The following is a 21,292-nucleotide window of genomic DNA, read 5'->3' on the forward strand; positions in this document are numbered from 1 at the left end:
AACAAATAACCGCAACAAACTCTGATTCACCATCCACCTGATACTAATTGTGCACACCACAATTGACATCAAACAGTCTGAAACTCATTTAGAGTCGCAGCAGTCTGTGTATCATCTGTACCTCTCTGGCAAAGTGGATCTAGGAACTCTTGGAATCCATTGGGAATGTTCCGCACCACATCGCATGAGTAGCCGTCCTCAGGCAGTAGGAAAGGCAGCTGGAGGTCAGGGTCCTCTTCCAGCTGTACTTCCCGCCCATCACTTCGGGCCAGTTCGTCTGCAGTGTTCTCAGCCACAGCCACCACATGATCGATCAGCTCCTGTGGGTATGAAGGGGTCAATGATCAGGATGTCAGATCATGAAAAACTTGACATGCTGCTGTTCTCCGCTATTCAGTGATGTGTATCTTTGTAGAGTTTTAGAAAAATACGGTGCCTTTAATTTGGTCTGGGAGAAGTTCCAGAATGACTCAAATCAATTACAGCACATTTTACAGTATGAGTGTGATATTGCTTTTTAGAGTGTGACATGAGTGTAATATTTCAATCAAACAAAAATGAGAATTTTTGAGAAACTTTGAGGATGAAGGAAATGAGCAGAGCTACTGTGAAAGTGCAGCACACCTGTTTTGATTTATCTAAAAAAGGACACATGTCATCAGAGCAGGACTACACAGCCCAAATGAGACAGTTCACTTACAGGAGGAATGTAGGGTTCATCGGGAGCGCAGTGGTAGTTGCTCAGCAGAGCGTTGAGCTGCAAAGAGTTGAGCTTGAAGCAGGTGTTGTTGATGTTCTGCACGTCTTGCATGGAGTACTTGTCCATGGTGAGGAGGGTCGTTGCCTTGAGAGAAAGAAGGTCAGTAATGATCAAATTTATTTATATATATATATATATATATATATATATATATATATATATATATATATATATATATATATATATATATATATATATATATATATATATATATATATATATATATATATATAATTAAAATAAAAACATTACATATATTACATTAAGATATTTAAATAAAAAATAAATAATAATAATCTGTATTTTTAATATTGTAAATTGTCGCTGGATACCACTGGCGGTATGTTAACTACAGTTTAAAAAACATTGAGGGCAATACAATCATATTTATAAGTTTGCACTAAATTTGCAACAAAAAAAAACTATTTGTCACTTGACAGCAATGTCACATTAAAAACAGTATTTTTATGATATCATGATTGAATTAAAATATTTGTACTTGTAAAAAATAAAAAAAATAATCCACTGTCACACTGTAAGAGAATTCAAGTGAACTTTCAAAATCTGGTGATGAAAAACTGTCAAAAACATAATACATACAATCTACAATTTCTCTTATACATTCTTATACATCTAAAATCTTGATGTTGGGAAGTTGCCAAAGTTAATTATCAACTACCCCTATACTGAAACACAAAATATTAGTGAAAGCATGAACGGGCAACATAACATAAGTTCACATTTTGAAAAATGACACATTATGTTCCTCCATCTTATAAAAACAATCATTATATACACACAACAGACTAAGCCATAAGAAAGCAGCTCAAGGGATTATAATCCTGTTGTGCATGTGCATGCATGTTTTGCTGACGTTGTGGGGTTAAATGTTTCCAAAAGAATATAAAGCGCTCTTTATGTGGATGAGCCCACAAGAAAAAAAGGTTAATAAACGGGGGAAATCATGTCTCGATTGTGTTTTAGGATTAGGTTTAGCAGTTGTTCCCAAACTGGGGTATGAGATGTTACAGGGGGTACACAAACAAAATGACGAGTTAGCCGTTCATTTAATTCTACCCTACCTTAAAATAACATTAAAACTGAGCATGTATTTCAAACAGGCAAAATGCAGCATCTAGTGAAAAAGGGAAGATTGTAGTGGCGTATAAGGTCGAATACATAACATCCAATCAAACTACCTCATCTTTTGCGGTCAAGACTCAAACTCTCTTCCATAAAGAAATACACCCTGTGTGAGTTCTTCTTGTTTTTAATGTTGATTATATACTATACGAATGCAATTCCCAAATACCACATAACTGCAAATGTGACAAAATGATTTTATACAACAGTTCAACCAACGAAAAGGTAATACTAAGTGATGTACATTTTAAACAGTATTGTCAATGTATTTTTTGCTCTATTTTGCAACAAAACTATGGTTCCAATTAAAGCCACAGCAGAACTGTCGTGCATCTCCGATGCCATCCACATTATTTATGAATATAACATTATTCATCGTCATTGAACGAAACTGCGGCTTTGAAAAAATTGGGAGAGTCAATGAATACTGTATTCACTGACACTCCCAAATTCAGCCACTGAATAAATACAGAATACAGTTCATAAATACAGTCAGCCGCTTGCTTCGTTACTGAATGAATGACTCGATGACTCACTCATTAATACAGTGATTGTTAGTTTAATTTGTTAAGTATCACTTTGTTTTTAGCATCATTTCATATTTCTCTATTGAACATTTTTATTTAAAAATGGTATTGTAATTGCATTCATGCCATCTCTGAGCGGCATTAAACTGTATAAATACATCTAGATGCAGCTTGTGCCACTGCAGTGCAATGATGGCTTTTGTTGATGCTGAATTCATTTTATTTAAATTATTAAATAAATTAATGGTATTTTCAAAATTTGACAAATAATGGCACATACATTTAATAGGGTTAGAAAAAAATTGTCTTTATACAAAAATGCACCTGAAAAATCAATTTAAGGGTGCAAATATTGTCCCTTAATAGAAAAGATGCGACTGCAGTCTAATGGCGCTTTTCCACTACACAGTACCAGCTCGCCTCGGCTTTTTTTGGTTTTCCACTGTGTAAAAGTTGTACCTGTACCTGCTTCCAGGTACTTTTTTTCGTACCACCTCCGTCGAGGTTCTGAGCGAGCTGAGGCGATACTAAAATGTGACGTGAAAACACGGCAGACTGCTGATTGGTCAGAGAGAATCGTCACTATTCACTGCGTCATCATTGCACGCGCCAGGCGGAGTATCCTGAATAAAAAAACAGCAAAAACAAAAACATCCAAAAACAGCATACACTCGATTTCCTCCATTGTCCTGTGTGTGTGTGTGTGTGTGGGTAGCGGGTGCCTCGCGTAGAAGATTAAGACACGGCAGTTTCCTGCGGCGTCGCTATGACGAGACGACCAGGTACTATTGTGGAGGTACTATCTGCAATGGAAAACGGAGCGAAAAGCGAGCCGAGCCGAGTCGAGCTGAGCTGGTACTGGTAATGGAAAAGCGCCATAAGTTGAAAAGTACACAACTCTACAAAGTTTGAGAACCACTGGTGGTCTACAGAAATACAATTTATGAAAATGTTTATGAAAAATCACTAATAAAAATGGAAATATTTGGACCAGATAAAGACAAAATGTGCCTGTAATGGTTTAGGTATGGGTGTAGTAAACATAACTAGTTTAACCTCTAACTTATAATAGCTTAATTAAAAATAGAAATAAAAAAATAAATGCATAAATAAAAACGCAACTCTACAGAAGGTTTTGATAAGTGTAAGTATAACAGTATATACATATATTTGTGTGTGTTACCTGGACTATGCGGCTGAGGTGACAGTCTGCAGCCAGCTCTAGTCCCTGTTTCTCAGCCCATGCCTCGATATGGCTGAGCTGCTGGCGTAAGATGGCGCCCCAGTAGTGTGAGCACAGGCCCGAGTCGGCCTCCGTCACCAGCTTGTTAAAGAGCCACATATTGATGAAGTGGAAGAGCTGCGAGAACAGCTGGATGGTGAGGGCCGCGTTGACTCGGCACCGCCGCAGAAGGGACATGGCGCCCGTCAGCGTGTGCAGAACATCGTCTGTTTCAAAAGAGGAAAAAAAGTCAGGGGCTTTTTACTGTATGCAGCATAAACAGAAAAGGCGCCATCACTCTTGTATTTATTTTATTTGCCATTAAAATGGTGCAGTGTTAAGGAAATATCGCTATTAGCTGGGACAAATATTTATAAAATGCATGTTTTGTGTTTTTTCCTTTGAATAAATGTTTTTTGTGGGTGGTTCCTGATGTGGGTCGTCGGGAAACCGTTTTCTAGAGAACTTAAGTGTTACTGTGTTGCTTAAGATGTTGACATCGTTCTAGTCGAGTGGGCATGTTTGTCTATTTGCCAAAGACATTTTGGTGAAACAGATCCACTTGTCAAAAAACAAACAAAAAAAACTACTTAGTCTACAATGACCAAGATAACATAGAAATTAAGATGCAGTAAACTCCTGTAAAGGAACTCTAATATCACCGTTTTGGGAAGAGCACTTCTGCTGTTTAGTTTCAAAACCACCACTAGGTGGTCCCACAACTATTTCAATTCTCACTTCCAACTAAGACAAAAATATTTGTGTCCTTTAAACACAGGTTAAGACCAACCTATCTGTTAATTTTCATACATCCCTGACAAAAAAAAAACAACTGTTGTGCATCTGAAAAGGTGAGATTGGGTCTCTGCTCACCTATCTTGGGCCTCTGAGGGTTCTGTTCATCGGGATCTTCCAGGAAAGCTGGCATGTAGTTATTCAGATCCGACTGCAGGCAGTGCACCAGGTATCTGCAAGAACATACATTATTTATTGTCCATATATATCCACCAGCAAGGGCCTAAAGGAACTTCCTGTAGAATCCCACAGTAAATCTGAGACCTGGCCGCTTCACAAACCGCACGGCCCGCACAAAAGCACAGTTGTTTCAGCTGGTCATTCCAGTGCTTAAATGAAACGGAGGCCCTCTGACCGCATTGTTTTTGCTGAAAACCGGCCCCAGGACCGTAACTCTCTCTCATAAACCCAAACTACAGCTCAGCCAATACAAGCCAGACCCAGACAATTTCTTACATTCAGCACTTCCTGCCACCTGATAATGGTTACAGGAACACAGTATGAACAAGTTAAAATGTATTTTACAAATCACCTTTGTAATTGACCAAATACAACTCAATTATGGATTGTTTTCATATGACATAGAAATAGTGCTGAAATTTATGTATAAATAAATTAGAACTTAATAAGTTGGCAGCTCAATAGGTTTTTTGACAGAGCTAATTTTTTTAAGCATGAATATGCATGCGTGTGCAAGCACTAACTTGAAAGCCATCTGAACCAGGTGAGCGAGAACATCCTGTGCGTCTAGCGTGATGCGACTCAGATCCTTGTCCTGCTTGATGAAGTTCAACAGCTCCGAAGCGTTAGCCATCCAGAAGGCCAGAGCCCCGGCGATGTTCTTCTGTTTCTGTGCAACGACAGACGAACACAGAGATTACGCACAGATAAAAATGAACCAATCCAACATACAAACAAAAAAGAAAAGAGTTACAGCCATGAGAAGCACTGAGTAGCACTCCCAGGATAGACATGTGCCTCTGTCCAACCCTCCCGGCCTCCAACAACCAGTCACCGCGTCCAGACAGAGTAGAAATCATTCATGTGTTAGAGTTAGCTCAAGCTAGGCAGGACTGAATGGGAAGCGGCGATGACTGGTTGTTATGGATCCCACATCCCTGCAACACAGAGAGGGGATACACACGGCCCGGATCCAACCGGACCCCTGCGTATACCCGCACACGTCTATCCCACATAATGACGACGACAGAAACACCCCTCCCGCCCCACCATGACCCTATGTCATACTGGCCACAGGACGCATCCATAAGAACAATGACGTTAACCACAGACATGAAGTCAAATGAAAAGGAAATTAAAAGTTTTCAAACAAAGCAAAAGAACATGGGGTAGTCTCTCATCCACACTGAAGTGCAGTAAGCAGAGGTCAAAAATGGAAGATGCCGCAATTAAAATGTTCAGAGTTTGTTTTTTAGTATCACATGGTCCAGGTTGAGTCATAATGAGGGGTTATAAACGATTGCGTCCAGCTGTAGGAGGAGGGATTACTTAGTCGGCTTGGGTTGTTTGCTTTCTGTTATGGGGGGATAAAAGAGGCATGGAAGACGGAGCGAAGCTGCCAAATAGAACAGAGAGACAGAGAGAGAGGAAGAATGAGACGCCTCCCTAGCAGTGCAAACTCCTACCTGATCACCTTCAGCAATCTCCTGTAGAGATAGTAGGTGTTGGGGGGGAGGAGGGGGAGACAGACATCCGACAGGACAGAGAGAGAGACTGTCAACAACAGCCATGGCATGGACAGAATTCACAGGCATGTAAACACATAGACATACACGCGTTCACACAGAACAGGTCACATCATCATCACCCATTGCCATACGGGACGTTCTGCCACGCAAGGCTTGACTCTATGTGGTGGGATCCGTCACAGCGCTAGGAACCAATTACCTAGAGCAATTTTGCTCGCTTTTATAATTACTGTTGCACTGTAAGGACGCCTGCCCGTGCAACGGCTTGACTTGAGTTGATGCCAAGGATAACACTAGCTGGACGGCATAGATAAAAGATCTCAGGAAGGTTGCAGAAATGTTTATGTAGATACAGGGGAAAGTGTTTTTAAAAAAGCTGCATGAGGTCATTCACACTACTGTACTAATATATACACAAGCCGTTTGTGATATTTGGATATATCGTGCCTAGAAAAGTTACTACAAATAAAAACATTCAAATTAGGAACATCCTAACGTCTTTCTATTTTAAAAACGGAGCACAGCATTAAGACCAGGTCTTAAAAAAATTACTCATTCTCTTTTTCTGACATCGTGTTTCTCATCTTCTAAGGTTGAAAATGTGAGGATTTTAAGATTTTGGATTTCCTGAAAATACAGAAAAAGAATAAACCTTTAAATGAATTATGACACTAATGTTGGTTTTTAAAGAGACAGACTGAATCCGTTCATATAAATGACAGTCTGTCTCTCATTTTAGATGCTGAACCCCAAATAAGGTCTGGTTATAAGGAGTAAGGGAATGGAATATTGCAGTAAGCCTATGAGATATATAGTTTGAACACCTGGGTGGGCCACTCAAAAAACTGCAGGCGCTGACCAGAAAAAGAACATAAACAGAGAGCATGTGGACCCCATTTCTGAACAGTAAAGAGGCATTCACAGTCATTTGTGGTGACTAAATGATGAAAGTGAACGTTGTGCAGCCGAGAAAAGTTTAACTTTATGCAAATGAGCAACAACGACTTCTTGATGTTACTGTGAATGATTTCACTGTTCTGTAGAATTGGCTCATTCAGCCTAGTCCATGATATGATGTATTATGCACTGCTGATAGATACACCACTGTTCAAAAGTTTTGAGCCTGTGAGATTTTCTTTGTAATTAATTCGATATTTTTATTTAGCAAGGATGCATTAAATGGATCAAGTGTGACAGTAAAAGTAAAAAAAAAAAAATAATAATAATCAGATGCTGTTCTATTAACTTTCTATTTATCAAAGAATCCTGAAAAAATGTATCTGTTTCCACAAAAATATTAAGCAGCACAACGGTTTTCAACATTGAGAATAATAAGATATGTTTCTCGCTGCTGTAAATGTGGCTCATGAATCAGGTAAAACAAGGCACAGAGATATAAACACACACACACACACACACACACACACACACACACACACACACACACACACACACATTGTAAAAAATAAGGTTTCAGAAGATAATTCTAGTAAAAATTGCAGACACCCACCTGGATAACTCCTTCCATCATGCTCACCATCTTGTTGACAATGGCTATGACCTTGTGAGTGCGCTCGGACGGGCTGATGTCGGGCCGGTATTGGCTGGACATGACGTAACGGCAGGTCATGTACAGCACGTAAGTGGGAGACAGCTTGAAGTGCACCGTTGAGCTGTTGGTGTAGTTAATGATGGCGGACAAGAAGGCATCTTCGGCTATGGGGGGGTAATGATGGTATAAAGGAAACAAAAAGAGTATTAATTGGGATGGATCAAGAAGGAAAGAGCTAGATTTTAGCGTGCCCAATCATTTAAATGGCAGTTGCATGACTGGTGCGTGGTGATTATTATTTATTTTTTAGCCAGTCACCTGAGCCGTAAATGCCATGTTACTGATTACGCTATATTAGAACTTGCAGTGAAAAGCATGTGGAAAAATCAACTGTAATATTTTATGATACATTTCATTTTGCAAAGTGTATGCTGCTTGCAAAATATGTTATAAGGATAATGCTTTTAGTTAGCCCATAACATAGCTTATGATAACACATAACATACGTATAACAAATAATAACACATTACATTTAACATATAACATAACATGAAACAACACACAACTCACAACACATATAACATAATACATATAACGTTTTAAACTCAGGTCTTTGTGATCTTATTTTGAGATGCTTTCAACTAAATAAATATGCAAATTGGAATATGAATGCAAAAAAAACATAGTGGGTGATTATTTACTTTTACTATTATTATTTTTTTACATTTTATTTTGTGCATAGTAGAAGAACATCTCTGTCTCCTAGCATAGCACTTACTCCTGCCACCTAGTAGTTATTGATTATTATTTTTTATGGACAGAATGATTTTTCCACAGAAAAATGTATATATTAAAATATAAATGATCTTGAACTGACTGAATACTGATAGAACGTTTTTTTTAGCAGTCATCAATACTTTCCATCCATTGATCTATGATGCAGCTAACCATAAATGATTTCTATAATTAGCTTTCTGATTTGCACTGTAATCAGCACAGCCAATGAAAGCACAGCTATACGGTGTCTGCAACACCCAGGAAAAGCTAATGGCAAAACATGTACAGAAACAAAAAGCCACCACACACCAGACAAAACACACAATCTATGACCCAGTTAAGGTCAGAAGGCACAAACAGAAAGGAAAACAGCACAAATCAATCGGTTTGCTTTGTAGATGGATGTGGTACTCACAGTTTTCCCTGAACTCAATGCTGGCCGGCAGTGTGAGCTCTGGGCCGTCCTGGGACCTGCAGGGAAAGAACTGTTGCTCAATGAACCAGTTAAGATAGGACAGATTGACACCACTGTCTACAGACGCCCACCGCTCCAGAGACCCCGCTCCTGTCCTGCCGTACAACATCCTGTCACAGATGTCAAACTGTGCTGTGCGTGTGTGTGTGTGTGTGTGTGTGTGTGTGTGAGAATGCGTGTTCTCATCTCCACTGGATTATTGATGATGAGACTGAAGCCAGGTGAGCGACGGGCTCAGGTGTCTCAGGTTCAGACAGAGAGACAGGGTTAGGTTACATATAGAGACCTGTACCCGGCACCGACTCCATAGAGACCCTCACTGACTGATAGCTGACATGCACAAAACTTGCTGTTACTGAACAGAGAACGCAACTGACATGGCACTGTTTTCTGTGTCATACACTAAATATGATTTTATCATATTTTCTGACCAACTGCAGAGGAAAATCAGCAGGATTCTGAATGCATTTAAAGCAACATCACATCAAAATCACCCCCAAAAAATGCCAATGGTCTGATTTTGCATAATTTAACATCAGAATAATAATGAATTATGCATAAAAAAGGCTAGCAACATATATTCAATTAATTATAATAACAAAATAATGTGCATTAATAAAACAATATTCTAATTTTATTAATTTTACTATTAATAAAATAATAATGGTTATTATAAATATTAATTTCTGAATAAATGTCCCTGGACTTATTTTGTATAATTCATAGTTATTTATAAAATGATGGAACACCGCTCTCTTATGGAACATAATGGGCTTACACAACAAGATGATATTATTTTCATCTAAATATTTCAGAAAAAAATACTTGCGTGTAAGTGATCATAAGGACGTGGTAGTAATTAAAAAATTTTTAAATTTTTTTAAATACAAAAACAAATCTTATTTATTTTGGTCTGTTACCAAATTCTGATCCATTTTAACTTTTAAAACAACCTATGGACAATTTTTTGCTCAAACTTGGAAAAGGGGGATTATTGAGTGTGGTGCACAGCCTTACCCAGTCTTCACAAATCTGAAATAATAATATTAATAACTAAATTGTTAGGCTATTAGATAACTAGCTAAGCTAGGCTAGTGGCGTACTATCAAGCTTTCATAACATGACCACTTTGGGTGACATGACCAAAATCTTATAAGCAACCCACAGCAAAACAAATACTCTTTTTAGTACCATCAAGCATATCATACTTTTTATTTTGGTCATTCATCCATGTTTCTTAATTGCATTGCCCTGTCCTTTGAACTTATGTGAGACAGCAGGTGGGAAATGTTCGCTTTCGCTTTGTTTCACACAGACCACTCACTGACATAACGTGCGCGACATCTGTATCATCGTGAAAATAATGCATTGCAACTTAAATTTAAATTAGATGATAAGAATTTATTTTTTGTGAGACCTTTATAGTTTTCAGATTATTTTGCGGCCAAGTCCTTACCTTCCGTCAAGTTTGTTAAAGTCCTGCTGTTCTCCTCTGATCATGGGCTTCACCAGGCCTCTTTCACTGTTGTTTCCTGGACGTTCCATCTCCAGCTTCCCTGAGCTCTGAAACAACCAAACATCCCATAAGAGATGCATCACACCACACACAAATACATGCAGAGATCAAAATGAAGCAGGCAGATGTGACACCTTGCTTGTAGGGAGAGCAGAGCCACTATGAATGTCCCCGTGAAGGTCAAAGGTCGTCTCTGCGACACTTCTGGGATAGAGAAAGACAGACACAAAAAGAAGGGGGGTGTTAAAAGGAAAAAGCAATCATTTCAGCAGATGTCATGAAAGTAAACACTGCCCGTGGCCAAACAAACAGACCTGCACACGCTCTAAAACACACAATTACATTAAACCTGAGCTGAATGGAAAGTCAAACAACAGCAGTGGCCCACAGCCTCACGAACACCCGGATACATGAGAGTGTGTGCGTATGTGTGTGTGTGTGTGTGAGCTCTGAAGACAATCAATAACACGCCAACATTTTTACCAGGCTAAATGAATGAGCAGGAATCCCACAGACTAACGATACACCCACACAGTGTTTGAACGAAAATTATACAAACGAAAAGTACAGAAAAAACAAGATTACAAGGCAACAAACTGCTACCGTGTTCAACAGCTGTCAAACAGCTGTATCCAGCTCTCAGCTTTCAGATTCAGACATAGTATATCCAGGTATCATCTATACTGCAGCTTGGGTGTGGGCACTTCAAAAAGCTGCTTTATATATTAAATAACCATGGGGTGATGTCCATTTTTGATAATCCAGAGAATTAAATATTTCACAAATTAAAGGTACAGTATTTTTGTGGAACTTGATGGATGCAAACCAAAAGATATGATTATTCTGATAATATATTAAGCCTGGCATCAGTGCGAAAACAGCTTCACATTATGTAACTCCAAACAGTACAAGTAATATTTTAAAATGGTTCTCATTCAAATCTCTGATTTTGATCAGAAATTGATCTACTGCTGTATTAATAGTAACGCAAAAATGTCCAAAGACAACCTAAAGTTGCAATGTGCAATGCTGTTTACAATACACAGAAACTAACTACTTTTAATCAGCAAGGATGCATTAAATTGATCAAAAGTGACAGTAAAGAAATGTATAATGTCACAAAAGATTTATTTTTCAAATAAATGCTCTTCTTTTGAAAAATGACATTTCCCACAACTGTTTTCAACATTGCTAAGCATATTATAATGATTTCTGAAGGATCATGACTGGAGGAATGATGTTGAAAATTCAGCTTTGCGTCATAGGAATAAATGACATTTTAAAATGTTTACAAATATCTTAAATTGTTATTTAAATGTTTATTTTAAACTCTAACAAAACTTGACAATACTGTTTTTACTGTATTTTTGGTCAATTAAATACAGAACTGGTGAGCATAGGAGACTTCCATCAAAAACATTTGGAAAAAATTCTCACCATCCCCTAAAATTTATTTGCATTAACCTGCAGTATAAGTACATTTTTGTACATATGTGTACAGCACATAATCAGAAAAATCAGATACTACAAGGACTGAGCCCATGTCTGATCCTTCCCATCAGCAAGCTTCCCTGTCCTGGAATGAGCACCGCTGTAATCCAGTAAATCAGATTAGAGATTTCTGCTTACTGCCACAAACACGTTTGCAAAGAGATGACATGTTTTCACATCAAATCAATGCAGGAAATGAACCTAATTGAACCTAGACATTACGAACGAATGACCTGAAATGACCGCAGATTTAATTACAGCGCATTCACATACTTGCATGGAATCTACATGCTCACACAAACAGCTCAAAACACTAAATTATTTGCAGAGTTGTGGGGAAAAAAACTCAGTTGACTCAAAAAAGTCAACATAAGAAACAGGAATTACAACACGGGGCATAGCTCACATGTTCTAACAGACAGTCATAATCTAATAATAAAACTATTACTAATGAGGTGGGCTGGGAAAATTGGTGTGTTATGCAATTAATATATAATGTTTTATGCATTTCTTGAGGCTACATTTGAATTCACAAAAATTCATATATAATTATTAGTGCTGTCAAATCGATTAATCGCGGTTAATCACATCTAACATGAGTTATATATATATAATATATGCGTGTGTGTATATATATATATATATATTTTTTTTATATATATATTACATATGTGTGTGTTTGTGTGTGCGTGTCTGTATATATACGTATACACATTTATAGGTATCTGTGCAGTATATACACAGACAGTTATAAAATAATATATATATATATATATATACATATATATATATACACACACACATATATATATATATTATGTAAACAAAAACTTATGTTAAATGTGATTAATCGATTTGACAGGACTAATAATTATATACGGGTATTAAAAGCCTTGAAGTAATTTTACAAATTACAAAAAAATCCCCAAACTTTTAAATGGTATAACTTTTGAATATAACTAAATATGTATGCTTTTGTCTTGTGAGATTTTTGTTTTTCTATGCATTTTTTGCATAGTAAAAAATAAAACCTGTAGCTTGCCTTTTTTGCCAAATAATTTTGTCATATAAAAATGTTTTGTTCTTTCCTCATATCTAAAATATTTAAAAATAATAATAATAAAATATGTTCCTCATATTTTGATGGTTTAACTTGTAGGATCATTAAAAACAAATATCCCCTCGGGACATCACTTTTGATAGAGTAGGTTTTATTTAACTAATATACAAGTGTATATATATGTGTGTGTGTGTGTGTGTGTGTGTGTGTGTGTGTGTGTGTGTGTGTGTGTGTGTGTGTGTGTGTGTGTGTGTGTGTGTGTGTCAACTAACCACTAAAGTTAGTTTCAAAAGAAACTTTTGAGTTTAAGAGTTAAAAGAACACTAATATTTTAATTAGCATTTGTCATTAGAAAATACCAAAACTGTAAAAAAATAAATCAAAATAAAGGCTGCTTATAATTAAATCAAAGTTTGAGAGTAAAACAATACAACAAATCTTCATGGTCACCTGATCACTCAAGTGTACAACTCGTGTAAAGCATGGGTGTACTCACCAGGACAGCTCTCGACTCCTCTTTTCCCTGTCTGATATGTTTTACAGTGAAGTGTGTGTGTGTGTGTGTGTGTATGAGCGTCACTACTCTCCGCCCTGTCTCAAACACACTTCGCCAGCGTTTCTCTCTGAAATGACACTGGGACACACCCCTCTCCAACCCACGCTGATCAGATTAGAGTCTCTCTCCGCCTGTGGCCGACATAACCTTCTGCTCACCCTCTCCCTGTCACTCCTCCAGCCTCTTTTCCAACATTTCTCACAGTAAAGGCTGCATTTAAGACTAGAAATCTGAGAGGCCAGTCACTGCAGAAGACACCATGAAACCCATGAAACTCCTGTTGCCATGGCATCAGAGCATCCCATAACACAATGCGCACTGGTCATTCAGAGTGACGGCAGACACAGATATAAACATCATAAACAGAGAACAAACAAACGAGAATGTGTAAGTAAGACACTTAACCATCTAAATACTGCCATCTAATGGCTCCACAAGTGCAAACCATCTCATGAAGAACAGTGACATACTAGTACACGTCTGTAACATTTTGAAGTCAACTTTAACAAAAACAGTCATAATGTATAGGTGTTATCATTATATAAATAAAAACATTCCCTGTTTTTCCTAACTCTATTTTGTGGCTCTTTTATTTTTTAACGAATAGCTGGTCTGTAAGTTTAACTACTTTAAATAAGTAGCTAGGCAAGCAACAAAAGAAGCTTCCCCAGCGCTGTGTCTAATGTTACACAGAACAACAGATGGTTCATTGTGCAATACAGCCACAGCTGGTCAAGAAAAGTTCCGTCGTCTATCGTCAAACCATTTAAACTATATTAATGCCAAGTAATATATTAAGAGTTGGATATATAGTACATACATACTGCATGCATAAAGCATACTCTCTCACTCATTCTCTCTCACACACACACACATATATATATATATATATATATATATATATATATATATATATATATATATATATATATATATATATATATATATATATATATATATATATATATATATATATATATATATATATAGCATATCTCAAAGACAAAATCTGAACTATATCATCAGTTAGCTCTATCTGCTAAATGTAATTAAGTCATGAAGATATTAAGATATAAACATGAACATCATGTTTTTTTTTTGTAAAGCTGCTTTGAAATGATGTGTATTCTGAAAAGCACTACATACATAAATATAAGCTCTACGCTCTTAAAATGAAAATGGCTCACCCTGATTTGTGTCTTCCCTTCATCATGAGCCCTGGGTCTCTCTTGGACATGCTGTGGTCGTAGCTGGGGTCTACGAATTTGAAAACGTGAGTGGCCCCGAACTGGACAGTGTCACCGCTGCGCAGAACCGTAGTGTCCGAGATCCGCTGTCCATCTACAAACGTCTCAGCGTCCAAACTGACAGGGGTCACGGTCACCAAGCCGTCTGCATGCATCAGGTCACAGTGGTGAGGCAGAATCCCAGGCCCAGCCAGCTGCAGTGTGGGAAAATCAGGGAAGTTTTAGGTCTTTAAACATTTCTCCCCGTTTCATTGTACTACGCTGCAGCTCCAAAGTTGCCAAGCGTTTTCCTTACCTGGATGTTTCCCTCTTCACTCCGATCAGATCCGACTTCAGTGACGCTGTGCTGTAGTCGGTAGAGTTTGGGTTTATCCCTGGAGTCTGACCCATCTAAAGAGCAGCCACAGAGCAGTGAGACACACACATTTGTGTTTTCTGCATTTTACTCAATTGAAAACACAAGCATGTGCACGTTGGCACAACCCATTAGTCACTTCTGTGCCTAAGGCCATGTAAAAGATATGCAAAACTACATGTTTCCAAATTCGTCTACTGTATAATTAGGCTGTTTTCACCCCTAAATGTAAAGACGCAACTCCCCCGAGAGGGTGTTCCGGGGTTGTACAGTATGCTAATTAAAGCACTGCCTCTAAAAATACACTACTGCACAAAAGTTTGAGGACACTAAGATTTTTTAAAGCAAATTAATACTTTTATTCAGCAAGAACACATTAAATGGATAAAAAGTGACTGTAAATTATAAATGTATTTACTGTTACAAAAAAACTTTGTCTATTCTGTCTATGTCTAATGTGTCAGTTTCCACAAAAATATTAAGCCGGACAACTGTTTTCAACATTAATAGTAGTAGGAAATGTTTGAGCAACAAATCAGCACATTGATTTGAATGATCAATGATTACATTGAATGATTTCTGAAGGATCATGTGACATTAGGATCATGATTGAAAATTCAGCTTTGCATTAAAACAATAAATTACATTTTAAAGTATATTAAAATAGAAACCAGTTAATGTAAAAATATTTCACAATACTATTGTTTTTACTGTATTTTTGATCAAATAAATGTAGCCTTGGTGAGCAGAAGAGACTTCTAAAGACATGGAAAAAAACTTAGACACCAAACTTTTGAATGGTACTGTATATACTGTAAATGCTGACCTTACTCATCAACTAGTTGTTTCTTGATTGACTGGTCAACCCTCATGACACATCCTTACTAATAATTGTCAAATACATTTATGAATACTATGCAAAAACAAGTACTTTTTTATTTACCTGAAATTGGAACTTGATCACGATTTTTTGATTTTTGCTAAGAAACAAAGTACTTTTACAGGAAATCCAGTGTTATAAATGATGATGGGGTGGTTATGGTTATATTTTAAATCATAGATTAGTGAGATGATTGGCAATTAGGAGTTATAAGCAAAATGCAAAGCACAAACAGTAAAAGAAGGAAATAAGATTTACAAACATCATGTGTTTTGTATGTTTTGTGTTTTTTTTTTTAATAGCCAATAGCCCGACACAGTGTATAATAATGTAGGTGACGTACAATTATGTGTATAATAGTGTAGGTGATGTAAGGTGAAAAGTCTTTGCGAGAATTTTAGAGCGACATTTTGTTGAAAAATTAAAAAAGACAGGTTTTTTTTTTCTTTATAACATGCACAGATAAATCGTGCACAATAAAACCAGGAACTTGCATAAACAAAAATTTAACCGGGTCATGTTGGCTTTTAGGTAAGGATCTCTAACCACGAATACATGGTAAAAATAGATATTTAGGCCTTGTGAAGTTTGTAAAGTTTGAAAACGCATCTTTTTCTCTCCGTTTTGGCCTTCCATCCACACTGATACAGCGTTTTTGTCCTGCGAAAACTGAGCTTTTTGAAAATGCTTATGCAAGTGAATACATTCGTTAAAACGGACTGTGACTGTGAAAACAGAGGTATTTGAAACCGATGACGCATTTTTAGTCATGTGATGTACATTGAACCGATAAGTATGTATGTTTATACTGCTATTGTGCCTGTTATGTTCTATTCACTTTCACACTGTTGCTAAAGATATGTTGTGCAAAGATGCCAGAAAATGTACTCACAATTGCTGTCCTGTGGCAAAACATGAGATCAGTTGCGTTTTAGACCAAACATATAATGGTGACTGAGTGCGAACTGGATGCATCAGTGAATGGTGAGATATTTAGCTAAATAAAACCATCCTGCCAGAAGAACAGCATGAGAACTTTATCATGTCTGCTCCATCTGTATCATCTCAGTGAGCTTTTATGAGGTTTTACGCATGCGCACTAGGTGTGGTTGGGAAAACGCTTGAAAATGCTAGTGTGGACGGAGAGAGTTTTGAAACGAAAATGCCGTTTTAAACTGTATCCACATTAATGTTGACATATCCTTAGCAATTATGTAAGAGCAAAGCTGGGAACTTTCTACCAATACAAGGAACAATGTGCTTGTAAAACTAAATGCTTTACCAGAAAATACCACATCCATCTTCTCTAGTGCCAACAATCAGACCATATAACTGCACACATTTCTCTTTCAGAGTGTGTGTGTGTGAGAGAGAGAGAGAGAGAGGTGGAGCTAGGGGTGGGGTGGAGGTGCAGGCAGGTTTGTGTTACCTTCATGATGGCGGTAGTAGTAGGCATAGTGACTCCCTCGCCCTAGGATGGGACACATGCACAGGAGCCAGGAGCAGACAGAACGGCGGGACACACGCCAACAATGCGCCAAAGAGAGAGACAGAGAGAGGAAAAGCCAAGGAGTACCAAACGCAGCAAGAAAGAGAGAAAGCGCCATAAGCAAGTGGTCAGTTTGTCTGCTGACACAAACTCAAGAGATGAGTAAATATGTCAATCAATTTCCAATTTCCGATCAATCAGTCGCTTCCAGCGTAGAGACGGTGTCATTAAACATCAGGAGAGTTTCTGCTCAACTCTTTGCAGTTAAAAAGCATTGGTTATAAACTCAGTGAGAGGGTTAGTTGTGGGCCATAGCAGCGGGGAACAGTATGCAAGCAGCAGTTAGACTGAGAGACAGCGTTAGTGAGGTTTAGGTCTAGATGATGCGAATTTCCAACTCTAAAAAACCATCAACTCAACTGAAACTAAGGTGTATTTTAAGGGTTCTCGCTAGCTGAATATACAGCGGTCCAGAGACTGAACTCAATTGTTGGCCACAGCTCTACTTATGCGTGAATGTCAGTGGGCAATTGGTGGGCCACTCTTTATATCTGTCACATCAGTGCAACTGAAACTCTAGCGCAGGCTTAAATCAGCATGACTGATCTACGAACAGCTCTGCTACCATTCTATGATATAAAAGCCTCTGTTTCTGCCCTAATTTTCCTTGTAAGTGGATGTGATGTCATTGTGTAAGTTTGTGTGTATGTCACCTGGGCTTAGTTCAACCAGGTAGGGCAGCTTCTCAGGAGGAATGGATCCCTGCTGCCCCATCCTGGTGTCAGGCTTACGTCCTTTCCTTGGAGCGTAGTCTGGAGGACGCTTTTTCAGCTGGAATACTAAGGCCTCTGTAAAATGGACAATTTTGATGTAATAGCACATTACAGTCAACAGGGGGCGGTATAAGCTGGTGTAAATGAGAGCCTTTTTATCATCTAACTCCTTTAAATGCAATTTTAGCAGTTTAAGCATGCAAGAATGCATAACTGGCATAAAGTGCGTCTACATTCCAAAATGTGTCAGAAAATGACAGCAGAATAAGAAATGGTATGTTTTGCTGACCTTTATCACTGGTCCAGTCTCTGAGGATCTGCAGAGGGCAATCGGTGTCATCTAGGATGGTCTCCTTCACTTGTTTATCATTTACATGAATCACCTGCACAAAGTGAACATGCACACATTTTAAGGGCCAAATTTACTAAACGGGGCAAATTAGCATGAGAGCGCAATCCCATAAAAGCACAGAGGGGAGTGGAAAGTTCTGCGCGTGATCTACTGACGATACACAAATTAAAGAACACAAACGCATCCGGATAATTTCCATAATGACCAACGCAATCTACCAAATTAGCATCTGCTTTAAGACATGCTTTTTTAGGGTGGTAAATAATGGTGCAAATACCTGTAAAATGACTAGCGCAAACCTTAGTAAATCACCTTGCATGATTCATTTAAATACTCTCCTCCCATACATTTTGCGTCTGAAACTCCTACAAATGCATATGCAATAAGGTCAGCCACAAAAATAACCTTGTCAGCGCTAATTTTTCACTGTGTCTCTTTAGTAAATCCGGACTATGGTTTTTTAATACCAAAAGGGGGTTTGTACCGATGCATGCTGTTTGTAAATCTGGCCCTAAGAGTTTAAAAATACAATTTTGTTGCCCAGAGAACTAATAAAGTTTGACTTATTTGGCAAAGCACAGTAATATTTCAGTTTGCACTCCAGGCAGGCAGTAAACACCTGTTTTAGTGACAGATACACACTCCCTGCCACGATTTAACAGCAGCTTTATGGACAAGCCGTGTATGTAATTAAAATTGGCCAGAGTGATGGGGTAAGATGTCACGATGGCAGACTTCTCTCAGAAACTCTCAATGTGATTGGCTGAGATGGCGGCTGAAAAGAGCTGTGACCAAGGGCGCAGACAGCCCAAGGTTGACACTTTTGTATCAGCGATGTTTGTCATGTGTTGACAGCAGAGATTAGACCGGCCACTTCAAGCTCTTCCTGCTCTCCTCCTCTACACTTCCTCCTCATCCCCACGTATGTATCTCTCGCAGCGTACAGTGCTAAACATGCGTAGGCGGGGCATTTCAGAACTGCACAATTCAATTACTCTCAGCTGAAGAGGTGAAGCAGATGCCAGCTCATGGCTTTAATCTGGAAAATAAATCATGCGGTGGCCTGATGAAATATGCTGGATTTGATCACTGGAAGAAGAGGGGATCCACCGAGAGAGACGGACACGGAAGGGACGTTGAATCTGATTAATAAACTCAGACTCACATGGTATGTGCAACCACAGAATTATGAAGAAAGTTCCAAAGATTTCAACAAAAGGTCCATCATTAATACAATTCTATATGCCTTACATGTTCATTAACTGCATATTTTGGCTTAACTCAGCTGTTTTATTAGGGAATTTTTTATTTTTTATTTTATAAAAAAAAAGATTAATAAATAGTTAAAGGAGAACTTGGTAACTTTTTTAACTTAATAAAACTGTCTAGAAATCATTTGGATGGTTAAACAACCTGTTCTGGTGATATTGGTGACTTTCCCCGCTCCCCCCAGCGTTCCCAGGCGGAAAACCAACCTTGCAACTTGGGGACTACCGTCCCGGCAAGATAGAAATGGGAAGTCTCGTGAGAAGCGAGAACGAGAACGAGCGCGAAACACGAATTGCTTTACGGCAATTCGACATAAACACACACGCATGTATGATGTATTACCAGATTACCCACCTCGGTAGACATAGCTCCACGCGATACAGTTGGCTTGCTCCGATCAAAACAAACATGGCATCAGACGCAAAGTTACCTTGCTCCGATCAAAACAAACGCCATTGAGCAGCGGTAGAGAGGGGGAGGAGGCCGCCGCGAGTGAGTTTTTTACGACCGTGTTGTGAAATATACGCCCCCCCCACAGCTGTAGGGGGAGCTCGTGGGGAAAATACGCGACAACAAAAGAGAAAATCAGCGAAGAAGTGACTAGAGTTCGCTAGAGTTGCCGAGTTCTCCTTTAATTTATTAATTTAATTAATTTATTAAAATAGGGATTTTTATTATTTTATTATTAATTCTAAACATATTTTTACTTTGAAACATTCAGCGCTCACATTTATTTAAGTGAATCATAGCCTTTTTAAGTTTAATAATCCCATCCTCGGATTTAGCCCTCTAATAATTATAATTAAGTAGCCTGGGTTTCTCCATGCTGCCTTGCGCGCAGCACGATTTTATTCACGCTGCTAGGCAGCCTGGACACCATGGACCAGATTTTCCCCTCAAAAAGGGAACCAATCACAGAACGGGGAGGGAGCAGCAAGATGATGACGACGTCTATGCGACACACCGAAGCAGTTTGTTTATATCTATGGATCCAACATGGCATCAGACGCGAAGTTACCTTTCGCTGCAGCCTTAGATAGTGTTCCAAGTAGTATAGAACGCAAGTTTATTTCGTCTTCTTCCTCGTCGAATTTCTGCCGCTCTACATACGTCATCTGGTATAATTGAAACGATTGGCTATGAGCTACGTACAGGCGCATTTGATAGACATTCGTAGCGCCCAATAACAGGGTATCTGCACATTTTTGATCAACAAATTTAATGACTTTTAAGACCTTTTTAAGACCTTCAAGAATAAAAATTAAGACCATTACCATGGAAAAAATATATATAAAAATGACACTCTAGGGTGTTCAGGTTAACAAAGCACATTTGTATTTGAGC

General features: G+C 38.2%; 1 protein-coding gene across 2 annotated transcripts in view; it reads right to left on the reverse strand.

Annotated features, from left to right (window-relative positions):
- Positions 1 to 21,292, reverse strand: part of afdna (afadin, adherens junction formation factor a) — a 111,950-nt gene that overhangs the window by 34,659 nt on the left and 55,999 nt on the right. Inside the window, exons 7-21 of one of the 2 annotated variants that reach the window (XM_081379532.1) lie at positions 18,617 to 18,710; positions 18,268 to 18,402; positions 17,495 to 17,536; positions 15,126 to 15,220; positions 14,771 to 15,024; positions 10,611 to 10,680; positions 10,417 to 10,523; positions 8,901 to 8,956; positions 7,667 to 7,872; positions 6,094 to 6,114; positions 5,152 to 5,297; positions 4,526 to 4,620; positions 3,614 to 3,879; positions 701 to 844; positions 122 to 320 (exon numbers count right to left, since the gene is read on the reverse strand). In XM_081379532.1, the coding sequence (XP_081235658.1) occupies positions 122 to 320; positions 701 to 844; positions 3,614 to 3,879; positions 4,526 to 4,620; positions 5,152 to 5,297; positions 6,094 to 6,114; positions 7,667 to 7,872; positions 8,901 to 8,956; positions 10,417 to 10,523; positions 10,611 to 10,680; positions 14,771 to 15,024; positions 15,126 to 15,220; positions 17,495 to 17,536; positions 18,268 to 18,402; positions 18,617 to 18,710 (1,930 nt within the window). The remainder of the gene's footprint in view (positions 1 to 121; positions 321 to 700; positions 845 to 3,613; positions 3,880 to 4,525; positions 4,621 to 5,151; positions 5,298 to 6,093; positions 6,115 to 7,666; positions 7,873 to 8,900; positions 8,957 to 10,416; positions 10,524 to 10,610; positions 10,681 to 14,770; positions 15,025 to 15,125; positions 15,221 to 17,494; positions 17,537 to 18,267; positions 18,403 to 18,616; positions 18,711 to 21,292) is intronic. The other variant, XM_081379533.1, reaches the window with a different exon arrangement.

Source organism: Scardinius erythrophthalmus (assembly GCF_964197995.2).
Source record: "Scardinius erythrophthalmus genome assembly, chromosome: 11".
In the NCBI taxonomy this organism is placed as follows: Eukaryota; Metazoa; Chordata; class Actinopteri; order Cypriniformes; family Leuciscidae; genus Scardinius; species Scardinius erythrophthalmus.